This window comes from Anneissia japonica, unplaced genomic scaffold (genome assembly GCF_011630105.1).
Source record: "Anneissia japonica isolate Jap-2015-1 unplaced genomic scaffold, ASM1163010v1 scaffold1165_len1893470_cov193, whole genome shotgun sequence".
Taxonomy (NCBI): domain Eukaryota; kingdom Metazoa; phylum Echinodermata; class Crinoidea; order Comatulida; family Comatulidae; genus Anneissia; species Anneissia japonica.
In genome coordinates this window covers 1,457,392-1,476,226 of record NW_022709613.1, presented here as the reverse complement: position 1 = coordinate 1,476,226, position 18,835 = coordinate 1,457,392, and the positions used below count along the sequence as shown (strand labels likewise).

The 18,835-nt window shown below is 33.1% G+C and overlaps 2 protein-coding genes across 3 annotated transcripts in view; both read right to left on the bottom strand.

The window, feature by feature from the left end:
- Nucleotides 1–807: 807 nt before the first annotated feature.
- Nucleotides 808–14,410, bottom strand: LOC117106869 (serine/arginine repetitive matrix protein 1-like). 2 transcript variants are annotated; one of them, XM_033248367.1, is made up of 6 exons: nt 14,239–14,410; nt 7,984–8,162; nt 6,160–6,283; nt 5,570–5,764; nt 4,579–4,746; nt 808–3,646 (listed from the first exon to the last, which is right to left on the bottom strand). In XM_033248367.1, exons 2-6 carry the CDS (start codon nt 8,125–8,127, stop codon nt 1,455–1,457), a joined length of 2,823 nt encoding a protein of 940 aa, XP_033104258.1. In that variant the 5' UTR covers nt 8,128–8,162; nt 14,239–14,410; the 3' UTR covers nt 808–1,454. The 2 variants fall into 2 exon arrangements, with proteins under 2 accessions (XP_033104258.1, XP_033104259.1); XM_033248368.1 differs by lacking the exon at nt 14,239–14,410 and adding an exon at nt 8,349–8,496.
- A 1,848-nt stretch (nt 14,411–16,258) lies between these two features.
- Nucleotides 16,259–18,835, bottom strand: part of LOC117106851 — a gene marked incomplete in the record, with an annotated part of 4,089 nt that continues 1,512 nt past the window's right edge. Inside the window, 2 exon segments of the mRNA XM_033248328.1 lie at nt 16,259–18,059; nt 18,319–18,489. Coding sequence (XP_033104219.1) covers nt 17,035–18,059; nt 18,319–18,489 — 1,196 coding nt within the window.

Here is an 18,835-nt window from a genome sequence, read left to right as displayed (position 1 = left end):
ATTAATAGGTATATTTTAGCAAGTATAATAATGTATTTTGATTATAAAAATATGATTTCTAGTTTCCTAGTATACAACTATTCACATGGTTCGCTTTAATTACATACATTATGTTAAATAGCATACATTTTGTAAACTGGATTTAAACTTCATCTCACCGTCAACAACTCTCTATATGCACAAATATTATATTTTCAAAAACAAACCAATTCAAAAACATTTGCTTGCTTGGATATATCATAGCAAAATGTTAAATGACCTGAGAAAATCTGAAACTTAACAGAAGAACCGTATTTATGTATTTATCTTTTAGGATTAAAATTATTATAATTGCTATTATCACAAGCATTGTTATAGACATAATGACACAAAAATAATACTTTCGTTGTTTTTAAGATGATAAATAGTTATTTCAGAAAACCGTTTTCATGGGTATTCTTAACTAAATCCTTTTAATTATTGTTCGGTTACTTTACCAAATTGCTTTGAAGCAAATTTTCAGATCCTAAAGTCTCACTGCATTGCATGATATACAATACGCCATTTCGTAGTCTGAACTGCGCATGCCTATATCAAGGTGAACGACATAAACATACACTAGATACACATAACATAGGTTTATGTGGATTGACCTTTAATACGGGCATGCGCAGTTCAGACTACGAAATATTTTATTAATTTGTATTAAACACCTCTATCAATAATATACAAAAGATAGTAATAAATAATTCTGGAGACTGGTGTCCACCAGCCTATGGCGATTTTGCTTGAAAATGATCCGAGAAAAAAGACAAAATCAAGATGATGTTTAAAATAACGAACTGTTCTCTTCCATTACTGCAGCAGATCGTTTTGTTTTTAATTCCAACACCTTTCTTCATTGGTCCTATTGACACGCCTAACTTTATTATGTTTTTATACCAAATATTTTACAGATGGTTGCATGTTCAACTTAAATACAAAATATCAAGTTTTTATAAAATGTTGAAAATGTTGCAGCAGCATATTATGTCAAGAGCCCTCTACGTTTGGATTTTGTAACAATAATAGAGTTTTATGACGGTTTCTAACCAAATTTGCAATATACACAACATCCAAGGTAGCTTCAATGCTACTTTTTCTCGAGCTCTAAGTATATATTAAAACCATAAGTGTTTCGCAATAATCATCGGAATTATAACGCTAAATATCAATAGACTACATGACACAATAATGCTTACTAATCATCAGTACCGACCAAATTAGCTCGAATGTGTTGCTGTCAATTTCAGTCGTAGCTGTCATGAGCTACGATTGGAATGCCCAATATAAGTCCCACGGAATGATAAATAAAACAGCATTTACAAAACGTGAACAATTATTGAACGGCGTGATTATTATATATGACATGTGTTAATGTATTTTTTAATATTTTAGGAAGTTCAAATAGATATTGACAATTCAATAAAAAATGTTCACTGCGGTCTCCAACCCTTGGCAAATTTCATTACTTTAGCAGCATCAATTTCTGACATTCCTAAATCTGATTTTAGCATTTCCTTATTCAAGTCACACAACATGTCACCGTCAATTTTGTGTGTTTTAAAAGTTTCTATGTACTTCTCCAAATTGAGCAATCGCATACAATCACTGATTTGTGCAACATTAACACCCTTTAGATCGTGTGGTACCTCACGCATATTTCGTAGTTCACTACTGCTGTTGTTGAGATTCCGAAATTTTGGTTTTGGTTGAGTTTGAGGGCCAATTCTTGGTGTATAATTAATAGTCGGAGTAGAAAACTGTCGTTTTGTTAACGTACCTCCATGTGTAAATTTCGGTGGGTTACTAAATGAGAGTCCATCACTTTGTCTACGTGGTGAGTACCCGTTATTGAAAGGTGAACTGTTCAGTCCATTCATTTTTAATAGGAGATCGGGTCGTGAGTTCCGGCGGTCTGTTGCAATCTTCAACTCTGCCATAAGATCTCCTGTCTGACTTTGAGGTTTAGGTTTAGGACTCGGTGCCACAGGTTTCAGCTTCACCAGTTGACTCGAGAATTGATTTTGAGGAAGTGGTTCTGGTTCGGAGCGAGTGAATGAACGCTGTGGAGATTGTTGAGCCGAGTTAAAACCAATAGGCGGTGGAGGCGGTGCCGCTGGCGGTTGAAAGCCAAGATCCCGGAATGCAGGTGGCGGAGGGGGTGAAGGTGGGTCAAGGTTGTATGAATTGTTTGCGTAAATATGATGCGGGTACATTTCCACTTCTGCATTCATGTAATCTGTCTGATCTTCTGGAAATTGATGTACAATAGCGCCAACTATGTGTTGGTTAGAGGAAATATTGATTATATCTGATTGATTTTGCCAGTTATTGTTAAATGGCTGTTGGTTATAACGAGTTGTTGCTCTTGGTGTTGTGCCATAGGCAAACATTGCCCGTTGTTGTTCCATCTCCTGCCTTTTGTAGTCGGGCACCGGAATATCAACAGGCATATTTTTTCTTAAAGTGGCGTAGAATTCCGTTCCTTCAGCAGGTCCAACGTGCCTAGGATCTTTTACAGTTTCGATTTGTGAACTATTTTTAACTTCTGGACTAGGTTCAATTCGGGTTTCAGGACGGGATTCATTTCGCACGTCCGTTCGAACATCCCCTGATGAGGTTGAAGAGTATGAAGAAATTGAGGGCGTGCCCCCTTTCTTGAGTATAGATTTAGGTGTGGTTGATGTAGCGTTGTCTTTATTTGATGTTGGTGTTTTCTGTACCTCTGTGTTCTGGGAAGTCGTTTGGTTGTTCGCGTCTTTTACACTTTTCTCCTGCTTTGGTTTAGCTTTGCTTTGATTGTTAGTCGTCGTCTTTGCTTGTGATTGCGCGGATTCAGCTGATTTGGGAGGAGCTGTCTTCTCTGGTGGTGTCAGAGCTTTCACAGTTTTCTTGGCCGGTGTGTTATGATTCTTCGTCCCATCGAAAGCTAGAGGACTTCCAGTCTTGTTGACTTTTTGTGGTGGTTCTTTACTTTTAGACACCGATAAATCAGAGTTACTGTCGCTTGACTTAGGAGCTTGCTGTTTCTCTCTGGCTGGCTGTGATTTCGAACGTTTTTCTGCCGTTGGCTTCTCTGTAGATTTTGCCGCTTTTCTTCCTCTACCATTCTGAGGCGTCGATTCCTTACTTTTTTCCTGAATAGGCTTGCGACCACTGACAACATTCTTCGACGCTTGATCGTTTTCAGGTTGTTTTTCTATAACTGATTGCCTTTTCTTCTTTTTACGTCCCGTCAATGTTCCCAGCAACCAACCAGAAAAAGATCCTTTCTCTGAACCGCTGTCTTTCTTATTTTTACGATTTTTCTGTTTACTTAACTCAGTATCTTTCAATATGTCACCGGTAGACACCGCCTTCTTTAAACGTTCGTCTCTCTGCATCGCATTTACATACTTTTTTGATCCTCGCACACCGAGACTTCTGGGTTTCTCTTCTGCTAATTGGTCAACTGATTTTGAGCGGGTTCGTGCTGGACCAACTGTTTTAGATGTAGGGCTACCGGCAACTGGTGCTCTTCGTTTTAATTTTGTCTCTACGTAGAGAATAGCTGCTGGTGATGAACGCTCAATATCTTTCTGTGTGTTGTTTTTCTCAAGTCGTTTGTCAGTGAAAAAGGAAATTTCTGAAAAAAAAAATGAATAACACAATGACAGACAAAATGTAAGTTAGTTTAATTTAGTTTGGCAATAAAAGGTCAATCATTGATAATTTAATATATAATTCAGATAGAATAGAATAGAATAAAACACAGGTTACCCATTTATACTCATAGATAGTGGCAAATTGAATCAGGTATCTGACCAAAAGCATGAATTACTTGACTGTAGGCCTAATCAGAATCGAACCTCACTCACTTACTCACTACTGTGTCACTTGACATCCCAATCTTACACATTAATACCACAAACACCATTCACCAAAATAAATTGTAATAAACTATAATGTAAAAACTTACATAATTCAAATAAATCACTTTAGATTATACATTTTTAAAGAAAATTTAACCAGTATACTGTCTAGAAATTTGCTCTTTTGGCACTCCATACACGACTGAGAATTGAATAGTTGAAAAATGTGATTTGAGAACATCTCAAAGCCACAAACTACAGACTAATCTTTATAGAATTGTTCAATATAACATTCAAATTATTTGTCTTGCATAAATGTTGACAATAACGTTTATGACTGCTTTAATAATGGGAAGTTTGATAGACTATGTAATGGGTGTTTGATTTGGTTTAATCAGGGAACAGTTCTCTGGTTTAATAGCTTACACAGATCCGACCTCCAATATTGCGGTATGAAATAAGAACATTCAGGACAAGTAGTCATAACTAAATATATTAATCATCGACTCCATAATTAGCAACGGTAAAGGTGTGGTAGACGACTACTAGACAACAATTCACGATGCAGGACAACACGTTTCTCTAATTAATTTGATCCATACTTACATATAACTTAATTAGATTTAATGCCCAGTGTAATAATAATATTACGTTTATTCTTCTACTAAACCTCTGCATTAGAAATTTAAGTATATCAATTGCTTACGATTATTTCCGGAGTTCAGTTTGAATGTGACGTGTTTGGTGACGAGCCTCTCAAGGAGATTTGTATACCTGTCCCAAGTTGCAATCGGACTGTCTCTAAAACATTCAGCAACAACAACCTCCACCTTGGCATGAACTGGTAGGTTGATCACCATGGTGTCGAGTAAATCTGCACGAAAATATTGATATTATATCACTTATAATGAAGGCTATGTATTTTTGCATCAGCAGCAGCATCGGTATTATCACTAGTTGCCCTTGTAACTGTGTTTTGTTTCTTGATTCTTTGTTCTTGGTGCGGTTGTATTTAGTTAAGAATGTGCTTTTGATTGTCCTGCCTGTTTTTCTGTATTTTTAGAGTTTATACTACCGTATATTTTTTATGTTCATCCTGTAAGTGGCGATTTTTTGCTGTTGGTTTGAAAATAAATAAAATAAAAAATAAAACTATAAATAACCAGCAGCAGCATCAACATTAGTAGTAATTATGGTAACAGGGGCAAAAGTAGCAATAGAAGCTCTAATAGGTTTTATGTTGCTGCTGTTACTGTTATTTTTGCTTTTGTTATTGATGTGTGCTGATAGATTATACTGATGAAGATGATGATGAAGGTGGTAATAATACTAATAGTATTTATGCCTATACAGCTCAATGATTTTCATAATAATAATGATGATGATGATGGCGATGATGACTGATAGAGATGATTATAATGGTGATAATTATGATTATAAATAATAGGAAGGAGCAAAGAAAGGTTAATATAGCAACACTGATAATAAAAGATATACATATAACAATGAAAATATTTAAGTGATGACAGGTTCAGTGTTGAATGGTAATGGAAGTACTATGATTTTCAAAGGACGATTTTGAAAAAAAAAACCTAGATATCCAGTGACAGATACAAATGGAAATCTGTTTAATGATATTTGTCAATGTTTTTGTGCAGTATCCGTATACTACTATTATAAAAGCATATGTAACTTACTTTGGTTGATTGCATTTCCTTGAATGAAACTTTCTTCGTACATTGTCCTTAGTAACAAGGAGTTGAACTTTTCCTCGACGGTAATAGTATTAGCGTACTGTAGTCGGAATCGTGGATCGTCGTCGACGGCAAACCGCACCTCTCGTGGTAGTAGCGACTTGTCGATAATTTCCCGGAGATACATCGGTTTCGATTCTTTTCAAAATAAAAAATGAGATAAAGAATATTGAAAGGGTTGTGATTACATTCATTAATCTTTCATTAGAATTTGCCTAATAATAATTCAACTGTAAATAAAAAAGATTTGTGGCCAAATAAGTGATTTTCACCATAATTTCCTTACAAGGTCTATAGCATAACTAACCATACGAATAGATAAGTTTATAAATTAAGTGATATGCATATACAGAAGAAGATTGAGGGTTCGAATCCCGGTTTATTTTCAAACTCTTAGATTCCTCTTCTTTACCTTTTAAAATGTATATTATATACAGTAAGATATAAATATTAACAGAGATGATGTATTATTCATCTACATAGGCCTATAAATAATTATATAGAAAGGAGATTAAATTAATGTTACAACTTACTTTTTCCGTTATTGATAATTTCAAATCGTGCACTTCCATATCGTATTGGTATACTAATGTGGTTTCCCTTCCGATCACTAGCAAGTACGCGCGTCTGTCGACAAAGCTGGTGAATTCGCAAAACCTGACGAAAAAAAGGGCGCCTAAGTTACCTCATATGAACTTGGATAGGCCTAGGCCTACACATCAAACATTTGAGTAATGGGTGAGATGATATTGCTATTGCAAATACTACTACTACTACTTATATACTATAATCATAATCATAGTCTTAATTATTAATATCATCATAATAACATTAATATTTTGTATATGTTCAGGGGACCGTTTACAGGATGATATTAGTAAACACTTGTTGCTATGATTCCAATACAGAATTCAGTAGACCGTTGAAAAACTACTGTATGTACAGTATTTGCATTGAACCGATATTTTCATTTAGACATGTTCAATACCTTGAAATCCAATTGTCATTGAGATCAATCTTGGCTTATATACCAATGTCAGCTAGATTGTTAATAGAAATAACTCAAAATCGACACAAATTAGAAGCTATTGTTACATTCAAAGGCATATGGGCAGCAATTTACTCTATCCTTTTTGACAAGTTGATGCACACTGCCCTTTCCCTACGCGGCCCCAATCACTTTAAACAATATTATTATGAAGAGTTAAAATAAAATAATCTGCATTGATAAATTGTAGTTACTATTTTGTTTTCGAGATCAACTTCATCAAATCTCACTGGGTAAGGAGTAGTATTGATTCACACATGTTGGCACTGTTAAACAAACCCGTTTCTTCATTTGAGAAAGATAGAAACGTACTTGTATGACTATGAAAATAATATATAGTATCGATGGTGTAGAGTCACTGTTTTTTTTATCAGTTGACGTCAGAGGAGTGCACTGTATAACCACAACCCCTCTACCAAGGACAGGGTTCGCACAAGGGTTAGGCCTATTTGCATTTGGTTGGTTGGCTTTTTATTCATTATAATAACAGGAAACTGGTCGTACGCTAAAACCAATGGACTGGTTTTGTTCATTCACCACATTAGAAGTGAATTTGGCTGGTCCGCTCAAAGATCTAATTAGAAACAATGGATTAGTTTCTCTTTATGGCTAGGACCGGTGGAACAGAAAATTCTGTCATGTCAAAATATTGTTTTCGATTTTTGGCCTATCTGTTATTGGGACGGCCACCCTGTTACACTGCTCCTTTTTAGAACTAATACTATTTATGAAGTGATGTCGAGTGAGAGTGTGGAAGATGAAGCAGCTAGCTCAATTGTGACTGCTCATAATAGGCTACAAGATGAAAATTGATCAATAGGCCTACTGGTCTAGTATTTTATGGTGTATGTAATGTACATACTCTAAGTATCTGCACTAATTTAAGTTCGTATCCATTACTTCGAGTACGAGTTACGCAGTTACGCATTGTGGACTAGACGTGGTGCGCCGATTAGCTCATACTTAAATGATTAGGGTAAAAAGATGATACACTGAGTTTTATAAGAACCAGTAAAATTTTGCCGAGGTTAAGTGTTTTTTTGTTTATTTTTAGGCCAATTGCAGGTTAAAAATGTTCTTATTTTGTGCTTATTTTACACACTTTTCAAAGATAGAAAAGTATTATTGTAGCAGTATATTACTGTACGGTATTTATAGAGGATATCATAGGCTCAATATAATCTTTTCAAACATCAATACTTTACTGTATGTGACTAGCTTGCTTTGTTGGCTATAAGATTAATTTAATAATCTTTACAGATACTAGTCATCTTTACAAAACAATAGGTCTCTGCGAGATTATGCCTACCTGTCCAGCTGTAAGGTTCTCGTTCTCCTCCGGAGAGTAAGAGCCGGCGGTTACCTTGAGGATTTGTGGAAATGTGTATTTTTTTAGAACGTCCTTCAGAGTATATGACTGTCTGGACCACTTGATATCCTCTACCTTCGACATTGTATATCCCGTACGGCAGGTTGTGACTTCTTTATCTAATAATGACACAAAATAATATAAGATTATATATTGTTGTTGTACAGTAAACTTGGGTCTATGGCAGATTCGTCGACATGTATTATGCCGACCATTTTCATGATATTCCAATTCTGACCAAATACTGGAGTAAGATGGCAAACGCTAATTTGTCACACTCTACCTCTAATAATGAATTTACAAACCTGTAAATACATTACTGTATGTGACCACTAAAGGCCACGTCTTTCAAACGATGATTTCAACAGAGTGATTGTGTGGCTTCGGTAGGCACACTGGTGAGAATATAGCAACATTCAGAATATTGCAAATGTACTCTTATGAACGGGTGTATACAGTAACTGAAATGACGTGAGAATCAAAGCTCAAGTATTTGCATTACTTTCCGCCACATTTATTTTGATCATTCATCCGACCAGACAGTATACCATAGCTTTTGTTATTGCTCAAGCAACCCAACCAGCATTATCATTGAAACTGCTAAGCAAAATATGCAGAGGAATTATTATGAATCCTCGTATACTGTATAGCTATGGAGAGCATGGGAGAAGGAAACAGTTTTAAAATATCATCCTTCGTCTTTAAAAGGACAGCATTAATTCACTCCTTTATGAGCCAATCACGTAGACCTAACACTGGACAAGTCGTAATACTCTGTACAATGTATTGACCGATTTTCTCATGTCATGCTACCAGTTAATATTAATAGTGATTGAAAACAAGTTTTACAAGAGCTAATATTTGACGTTTAAAATACCATATGGGCTATACACCGCATCGATTATTATTAATTTCATACTCTTATCAATTTATAAGTTACGTTAACATAAGGTTGACTGTTTATTGGTTTCCATATTGATTCATAATTCACTGTGACCATATACTGTACATTTTTTAAATAATAATGAAAGCAAAAATGATGTTCTCAGATACCGGTATGGTAAATACTTATCCTACTGTAGACCTATACTATATTTATTTCTATATAACACAGGTAGAATATTAGTATCCAATGGTCAAAATTTTCCTACTGGTATTTTGAGGGGCTGATCTGCCTCAAAACATACTAGTAAGCAGTAGTATTTGTACTATACTTTATATATATATATATATATATATATACATATATACAAGTGTATATATATATATAGTGTATAAATTATAAAATATTTAATACAGTATATATTGAATGAGAAACACAATTGGTTTTCAATAATCTAATACAGGTGTAATGTCCTTTCAATCGATTAGTTTTAAATTCTTGTTTATACTGTGTAGTAATTCACATTTGATATATTTATCAATGTAAGGGAACACACAGATGTTCTGAGATTAATAGTATTATTATGAAATATAATGACCGGCTGGAAATAAATATGAAATTGTGAACTAATATGATACCTTACGGAAGTAGATATTTGACCTTTAGACTTGAGATCAGAATTGCGAATTCAGATTCAAAATATTTAACATTGCATTACACGAGGCATTCAGAATTTGGAGAATAGCCGACTCTCGCCTTGTAACTAGGGAAACAGAGGCCGGTACATATTAAAAGTTCACTACTTTAGTTCATATGTTTCTGTATGAGCAGGCCTACATAATACATAAGAAATTAATTAGTTTTTTTATGTTAGCATATCACATATTAATTTGATTGCTTTTACATAACAATGATTGAAGCTATTTGCTAAATATTTAATCATGTTCGTAGATGAGACACAGAAAAAAGTCGTTCTAATTGTTAAAGTGAAAAAAAAAACACTCTTAACGACAAGCATTAATGCTCACATGTACACTGATGATTCTGATTAATTTTACTATTATAGTATTCGGACATTAAAATTTTAAAGGAACACTTAAGTGAACCTTGTGAATTTGAGATTTAGGCGTATCTGCCATACTGTACCTTCAATAACTTAGTGTGCGGAATATGCATCGCACACCAATATACTCTGTAGATTCGTTTCCGATTATTTCTAGTGTAAGAACAATGCAAACATGATCAACAGTGGCACTAAATAATGAAACCGTTTTTATATTCTACAGAGTCACTATGACAATGAAGTGCATTGTGGATAATTTTTCACTGAAGAATTACACATAAAAAAGTGACTAGACTAATTTAGTAGAGCGAATTCGTGTTGGTGAGGTAAATGTATACACTAGAACATGGTACTGTAGCACTGAATTGACATACATAAATTATTTATTACTCTAGCTTTCGGCATAAACAATGCATTGCGCATAAACAAGCAGTCGATAAAATGCTAATTAATATTCCATTTTTATATATCTCATTTTATTCTATTTTATTCATAGCTATTAATATACTATTTTCTCGAAAAATTCAATCTAGTTTCATGTAGAGCCTAATATTATGTGAGCATTTGTAATTACTCCCTGTAAAGAATTCTGAAATGTGCAGCCTAATTAATTCAATGTCGCAACATCAAACTCAGTAATCTTGTGGAAAGAGGGACAAACCCAGCTAACAGCACAACGTTATAAAAACATTATCATAACGTTACAGTTTGGTGATAAAAACGTTATTTTGATAGAACCATATGTACGTACTTATAACCTAATTTCACAACGTTTGAACGTCTTTAAGACGGTGTGTAAACGTTATTTTGTGACATACGGTACCAAACCACAACGTTCTCGAACGTTATAAGAACGTTTTGTGTTTGCTGGGAACATAGGTAATGTTCAGGGAGGGTCCAAACACATATTTCAAGGTTGAAATCTGAATCGTAACTATTTTGGCAAACGCTCCCATCGTTGATATTCCCTGCCATAACAACGTATCTTGTCGTTTATTGTTGCATATTTTCGAAAAACGGTGTAGAATGACTAATACAGTATACCTATTTTTATACGTAACTGTGAACGATCATTGTGCAAAAAAAATTCTGTGACCATTCATATTAATTATGGTTACAGTGACTTCGACGTTTATAATGATTCTTTTATGAATCACTACAAAGAATGAACATCCCAAGTTCGTAACCCACCGTGAGAATTTCACTAGGACTACTGTGTTATTTTAAGGAAATGTTCTAGAAATAAATAGAACATTGTTAGCTTGCGTTTAGTATAGTAAAATAATACCATGGAATAGGTTATTTGAAAAACATCACATAGTAGTTACACACGTATGTGATAAATACTAGCACTACTGTGTATGATTCCATAACACCATGAGAAAGAATGAGTAATACCATGACAATTAAAAATACTGTTCCTCTGGAACGCCGTGGAGGATGTATTTCGGAGATTGCGTCTTGTCCGTTCAACATGCTTAAAAGAGAACTAGCAAAATGATTTTCTTTTTTGTTCTAGAGGGGATTTTTCAATAATAATGTCTCTTCATTTAAACATGCTTTTTTTACGATTTTTTTTCAGTTGTATAATGCTAAATTTGATTACTTCACGTTCGAAACATAATACAGCTTTGTTAAGCTCACAAATTGTCCGTAAGGTCAAAACTAGTTCAATAACTTGGCTGAATTCGATTGTTTCTTTAGTGAAGTCGTTAGTAGCACAATACTGAATGTACAAAATCTATTTTTTCACTCTAACTGTATCGAAGGCCACATGCATTGTTGATTATTGAGGTAAACTGTCTAACAAATTAAAATATGCAATCACAATATTTTTTATTTAAACAAAACTTTATTTTCGGGTGAAAAAACCCATTGATCAAAATCGCAAAAAAAAAAATAAATAAATAAATAAATAAAATAAATCAAAATTGATACGGATTAAAGATTAAAGGGAGCCTTTACTTACACAAATCCCAAAAGGTATTTATGAGGCGCTTATTTTCCAGAATTTGTATTAAAATGCTGTCAAGATACTGTACATAGGTTACAAACGTTAAATAAAGCATATTTAAGATAACCCATGTAAGTTTGCAGTAGATTTTAAGTAAATTAACTATCCTGACACAACCGATGTATTCAATTAGTTCCTTATAGAACATGAATTCATATTATATATATATACATATATACATATATATATATAGATATACTGCATATACATATATATACATATATATCTTATTTTTTGTTTTATTATTAGAACACACTGTGTGTGTGTGGGTGTGTGTGTGTGTGTCAGAAACGTTAAATAAAGCATATTTAAGAGAGCTATCACAGTCGCGGATTTATGATTTTTAAAAAATAATGAGAAAAATAATAATAATTATAATCAAATTTAAGTCTGAGAGTGCCAATTCCCACCCTTTGGAGGGACCATAGTCATAAACTTTTTTCCTCAGCTCTAATCAGGTGAGTAGGCCTATCTTGGAAGTCCCTCCCTGGGAGGTTAAACTTATAGAAGAGTTGGTAGAGTAACTGATCGGTATGAAGAGAGTCGTTTGTCCCGATGAGGTACATAAACATGAGGTACATAAACAAAAAAAAAAAAAATAATAGTGTCATCTTATAAGCGCACGTATCCATCTCTTGGTAGAGCTGCTCACGACGCCGTTTTCCACCTCCAGAGTGTACATGTAGCCTTTTCTGCATTATTATTTTGAATTAATTAACTTTATTTTAATTATTTATTTATTTTTTATTTTATGTACATTTATTTTATGACAGAACTGACATGGATGGGAAGATAGGCAAAGTAAGATGCAAATATACTCTTCGGGGTCACCATCCATCACCACCCTGGCGCATTCCCGGACCTCTGCCTAGGTGGCTCGAACAAAGGAAAAACAAAATCGATTCACAAGCATTCATCAAAGTGTAAATATCAGTTGTTATCGCATCATTGTCAACATTTTCGGTGTCTTATTTTAACATAAATTAAACGACATCTTATTATATATATATATATATATATATTGATATGTTAATTATGCTCATTACAATACTACTACATATATAAATGTAGCAGGTATGGCCTACAGCTACCTATTGTATCGCTCTAATAGAAAAATTATACTAGAATGCCTATTATCGATTTGTTAACATAGGCCTACAGTATTTAATGACATTTGTGCAACCATGTCTCTATACAAACGGACACGTTATATCCTTCACTGAACCCACTAAATTTAGAATTAAGGAAATATAATAATAGAGATGGAATGCAATGAAGGCGCAATTGATTCATTGCGGTGAACATAAAATGTATGCTCAAGCGGGAATTCTCTCGACTGTGATACTTCATTGTAGGCGGTAGGCCTATTCATGTATTCAGCTTTGGACTTTGCTTATATACAGTATAAATAAATAAATATATATATATATATATTATATATATATATATTCTGTATATATATATATATATTCACACTCGCAGATTTTTCTTCTTTAATGTTCAAAATTTATATATAGGCCTAATGTCACACCAAACAAATACAGCTTTGAGTTGTAGACATAACATGAACCAATTCAATTAATTAAATCACAACTGCAGTACTTCCTCATAGGTCAAGGACAACTAAAAGAAATATATTAAGCAACATTATAGAATGAAATGAATGGAAATATAATAATGTACATACATACTGTACTGTACAGGTATGTAAAAACCGTACAGTATACGTAATATACAGTATATGTGAAAAGTATTATTATTATTAGTATTTTTATTATTATTATTATTATTATTATTATTATTATTATTATTATTATTATCAGTATTATTATTATCAGTATTATTATTATTGTTGTTGTTGTTGTTGTTGTTATTATTATTATTATTATTATTATTATTATTATTATTATTATTATTATTATTTTATTGCAAAGACAGAAGATCACACCATTTTTAAAAAGCAAAACTAGCAACGCATATTCAATGATTGCCCTAACATGTTTTGTTGGAGTTAAACAGATAACGATGTAATTAGGCCTATGCAAATTTTATACTCATCTGATAATAGAAAAGTTAGAAAATAAACTCTAATATCTCAAATGAAGTAATTATGTTCTGATAGTCCTAGCACCACATGTAGTTTGCTTGATTATTGGTTAATCTTTTTTATATCCGGTCCACCGAAGTTTGGTTTCCATCTATTCAAACTATAATAATTAAATAAAAATAACATACCTTAAATGATGATCAATTATTATACTTTCAACAAAATCCTATTTGAAAGTACATCTTTATGTGGGCCGAGTACTTCAGTCTTTATTTGATCATTTTCCATGTATAAAAATCCATGTCTCACCGTCTGAATGGGCGACTGTCAACGTTCTTTAGTGAGTCACGGGAACAATATGGCTACGTAAATTGTTTCTTATGCAAATCTTGGATTTATTGTTGGTGAATCTTTTTGGGTGCAGCCGAGTGGGACGTGGAACAATACAGGTGTATTGAAGCAGCTCAAAAGGGGTTACCTCTACAGGACTAACTATTTACAAGCTAAATACACTGGTGTCCATGTTTAAACGTGTTGCAGTGAGAAAAGACACCAGACGCCAACAACAAATATTATATTTAAACAATTTCGATAAATAAACAAACAAAAGGCAATATCATACAATAAATTTATAAATCAATTATAAATTATGTACCTCAATATATGTATTCAGATGGATAATGATCTTTGAAAGTTCATTATACAAGGCGTGGAATTGTGTAAATTTAGATATGTTGCTCTGGACCAAGCCCACATATTAGTACAACGATTTTTGACATAGCAATCGTGTTAATGTCTAGCACCTACACTCTCTGTGGTTAAACTCTCCTCTTAAAATAATTGTCATTTAGTAAAACAAGTACTGTATTAACTGAAGAAAAATCGTAGTTATGGGAAGACGTTACTAAGGCCTAACAGTACAATTGTCGTTATTTGCTGGATTTTCCTTGATTTTGGGGCTATTCGTTATAGAAATTATGGATTTGAGTTTGACGTTTATGGATGAAGAAAAATACAAATCAAGATTATGTTTTTCTATTTAATATTGTATTTTTTTTAATTAATAAATTCTTGTTGATAGCACTGAGCAAGACCGGGCAGAGGGCGCTTCTATAGAAACCTCCGGAACCATTGTATAAGGTATATCCGCAACGAACTAAATTATAGAATTCATAGCTAATAATGTACCCATCAATATTGAATTTTCCAGATCTCAACACACAAAATTGTATCCTTAAAAAACAAAATAATGAAAATATGGACCAATAATAACATCACAGACTTGTACATAATTGCCTTTGTGAATCACATTTAAATTGAAATTTTAAGTTATTACGTAAAAAATAAAACCATTTGTTGCACAAATCAGACCGACCTAAAGATTTAAAAATTTGCTTTGTTTCTTATGGTGCTCTCACGGCTGGGCTAAACTCTTATTGCAGGGGCGGATGCAGGAATTTGAAATAGAGGCCCAAAGAGGGCTTTCACAGATGAAGGATCTATACTACCCTCAACCCCACCATGGTTGGGGCTGAAAATTTATGATTATGGTACCTCTAGATGGCCAGAAATGGCACTCTTAGACTCAAAATTTCAGTAAAATTTCTTTTTTGCTCATTTTTCTTTTAATTTTGATAAATTCAGGACGGGGGGGGGGGGCTGCTGAACCCTCTTGAATCCACCACTGATTACAAAACCATTAAACAGCTTCATTATTATTACATATCTTCAACTGAATTTTTTATCTTGTCTTTCTTAGGCCGCCTCATAAATGTAAGACTCCTCTAATGTATTTTCAGTATCCGCCATAGCACACTCCCACGGCCTTCGGTTTATCCACAGTTTACAGTAATTAATATGTTCCAACATTATAATTATATTAGTTGGTCATTTTATATTTCTCAATCGTATGAGGATATAACATAGCCTAAAGAAAAATTGACGAAGAAACAATGAATGAGTTTATTATTTAATTTATTATTCCAAATATGCATAATTATTATAGTACTGGAAATCATCATCATTATCACCGCCATCATCATCATCATCATCATCATCATCATTATTATCATAATTATTATCATTCATCATCGTCATAATCAAGGCAATGTACAGTATAAGCTGAATTATAAATAATAATAGTAGTAATAATAATAATAATAATAATAATAATAATAATAATAATAATAACAGCAACAACATAGCCATTAAACAATAACAACGACAACAACAATAATACAAATTATCTACGTCGTGTACCACGAGCATTAAATATATAATAATAATAATAATAATAATAATAATAATTAAAATAATAATAATAATACATATATTGTAGTTCTATTATAGCCTTATATTGTATAACTAATTTGCATAGCGATTTAAGTCAATATTATATCAATATTAAATATTATTAAATGAGGCACATATATGAAGGATATGCGCTAAATTAGTTATTATAAAAAGACTAATTAATTCTAATGTCATCGAAAACTAACAAAAATGTAAAACACAATAGAATACAAAAACGATAATCTGATTATAAAAAAATACTATACAGTTTTCAAAAATATAAACATAGAGACGACATAATACAGTAATATAAAATTACAAGCATACTATTATATTACGTTTTAAAATTAATATTAAATACATAACAAAGAAGCAAGCTATAATATACTATCAACCTGCCAAAATTGACAAATTAAATATTAATACAAACTTATAAGCAAGCACGCGAAGAAACGAAATACGTACCAAATAAAGTAATTATATTAAAAATAAGAAATATTCCATAGTACATATAGACTAGTGCAATTATGAAAGCAGGGAGTTGTTATCTAAATAACAACTCCATGATGAAAAATGATGAAAGTAAGTAATATGACAAACGTAATTAATAATAAGATGATAAGCATGACGAGTATAGATTTAGGGAAAACATATTATGTTGATATTTATTGTACAATAGGCCCATATAGGGTTCAAAATCTTTCAAGGCAAAATGCTGCAAGCTTATTTGCATCTTGCGCGTTCATACCAATCTTAGTCTCAAATTCTGTCGTTCGCATGGCTTTCAATTTTGTTCCATCTATCCCTTCAATAGCAACGGTTGGTGAATAGGAGCCTAACTTTAAAATAGTTAACATATCTATAACCTGATTTACATTCATTGCCTCCAAAGATTTGGGAAGGTCCTGGATCTTCGATATCCGCTTTTCTTTCTTTATTTTTCCTTTCGTTTTCTCTTTCTTTTTCTTCATTTTCACCTTCTTTCCCTTTTCGTTTAACTCATATTCAGTAGTAGGTGTAAATACGCCTTCGTTACTTGTTTGACTGTTTGATGTATCTACCTTAAACGCTTCTTTATTCATCTTCATTAAGCCTGAACTTTTAAAAAGACCCGGGAATATAGGCCTATCATCTTCTGCTGCTGCCGATTGTTTGTTATGATATCTTTCTGGGTCAGAAGTGTAATCTTCATCGTCGCCTTGCAGCGCTTCTTTCTTATCATATTTAAACCTATGTGGTACACTGGTTCTTCTGCTAGCCTTTTTATAAAACAATTTTTTATCAGTTGCCTTAGAGACTAAAGTTGTCGAAGAAGATGTCGATGACGATCGCGATCGATGAGGAAGCGTGGAATTCGAACTACTACTACTATTTGTATTTTCTAGTTTGTTTTCATAATTTTCAAGACAGTTATGAACCTTAGAATCGGACATCAATACAAAATTATCTTGCATATACATCGGTCTGGGGCTACTAAAATGCTTTGGAATGTATCCAGCGGAATAAGATTCGTCTTTGTCAGCATTTTCTTTCCACGAACCATCAATAAGAGTTTTCAAATTTGGAATGCTTAATTCCTTTTCGGTTGTAGTATTGTCTGCAAAGTCATGAACACTGTTTGAATCGCAAACCTGTATCGATAGAGTTTTATCAGGCATTATAGTGCTCTCGATGTTCAGGTTTGTGTTATCTTTCCGTGGATAATATAACGGAATGTCTGAAAGATAATTGTTTCAATTTTACTCAATTGAATCATGATATTGTTTACAAAAAAAAAAAAAAAAATCATGTTCTTCTATAAAAAAAAAAACAAAAGCAAAAAAAAAAACAAAAACAAAAACAAAAAAAACAACGTTACAAAGGGCACATTTTTATCGTCTGCTGTCATAGCATATTTATGTTAATATCACATCAGTGTTTCTTATTGTTAATGGAATTTTATAAAATACGCTATACATTAGGAGGCCCATACTTACTTTGGTTCCCTGGAGCACCTTCATAGTTGATTTCAGATTCGACGATAGCGTCTAGGCTTTCACACAGTGATTTAAACGTGCTTTGATCTTTGGCTCCTAATATCCCCTCTGCTTTAGAGAATTCTAACTTAAGATATGCTGGAATATCTATTATCGCATAATCGAGAACGCCTGTAAGCAAATTAGAGACAGAATTCAAGATAGGCGTTAACACTGTTAAAATATATATAAATTATCAAAAAAAGGATAAATACAATGTTCGGATAAAGGACATGATAATACATCGTGTAGCATAGCTCGCAGCGAATGTTGTCTTATAAGTAAAGAAATTGTGTAATAAAATGCCTTTGACAGGATTCGAACCTGAATAATAGAACTGTAATAATGTTTCCTGACGTTATTTGAATGTGTTCAACCATGGTCCAACCATGCATCCTCTGTGGTCTAATGGTTAATACGCTCGCTCGCCTTGACAGCGACAGAGGTCGCAGGTTCGAATCCCGTCAGAGGCATATAT

Coding starts and splice junctions, on each gene's coding strand:
- LOC117106869 (XM_033248367.1), bottom strand. CDS start 8,127: ATGTCGAAGGTAGAGGATATCAAGTGGTCCAGACAGTCATATACTCTG. Junction 5,765..6,159: donor AATTATCAATAACGGAAAAA/GTAAGTTGTAAC, acceptor TATTTTGAAAAG/AATCGAAACCGATGTATCTC. Junction 3,647..4,578: donor ACTGAACTCCGGAAATAATC/GTAAGCAATTGA, acceptor TTTTTTTTTCAG/AAATTTCCTTTTTCACTGAC.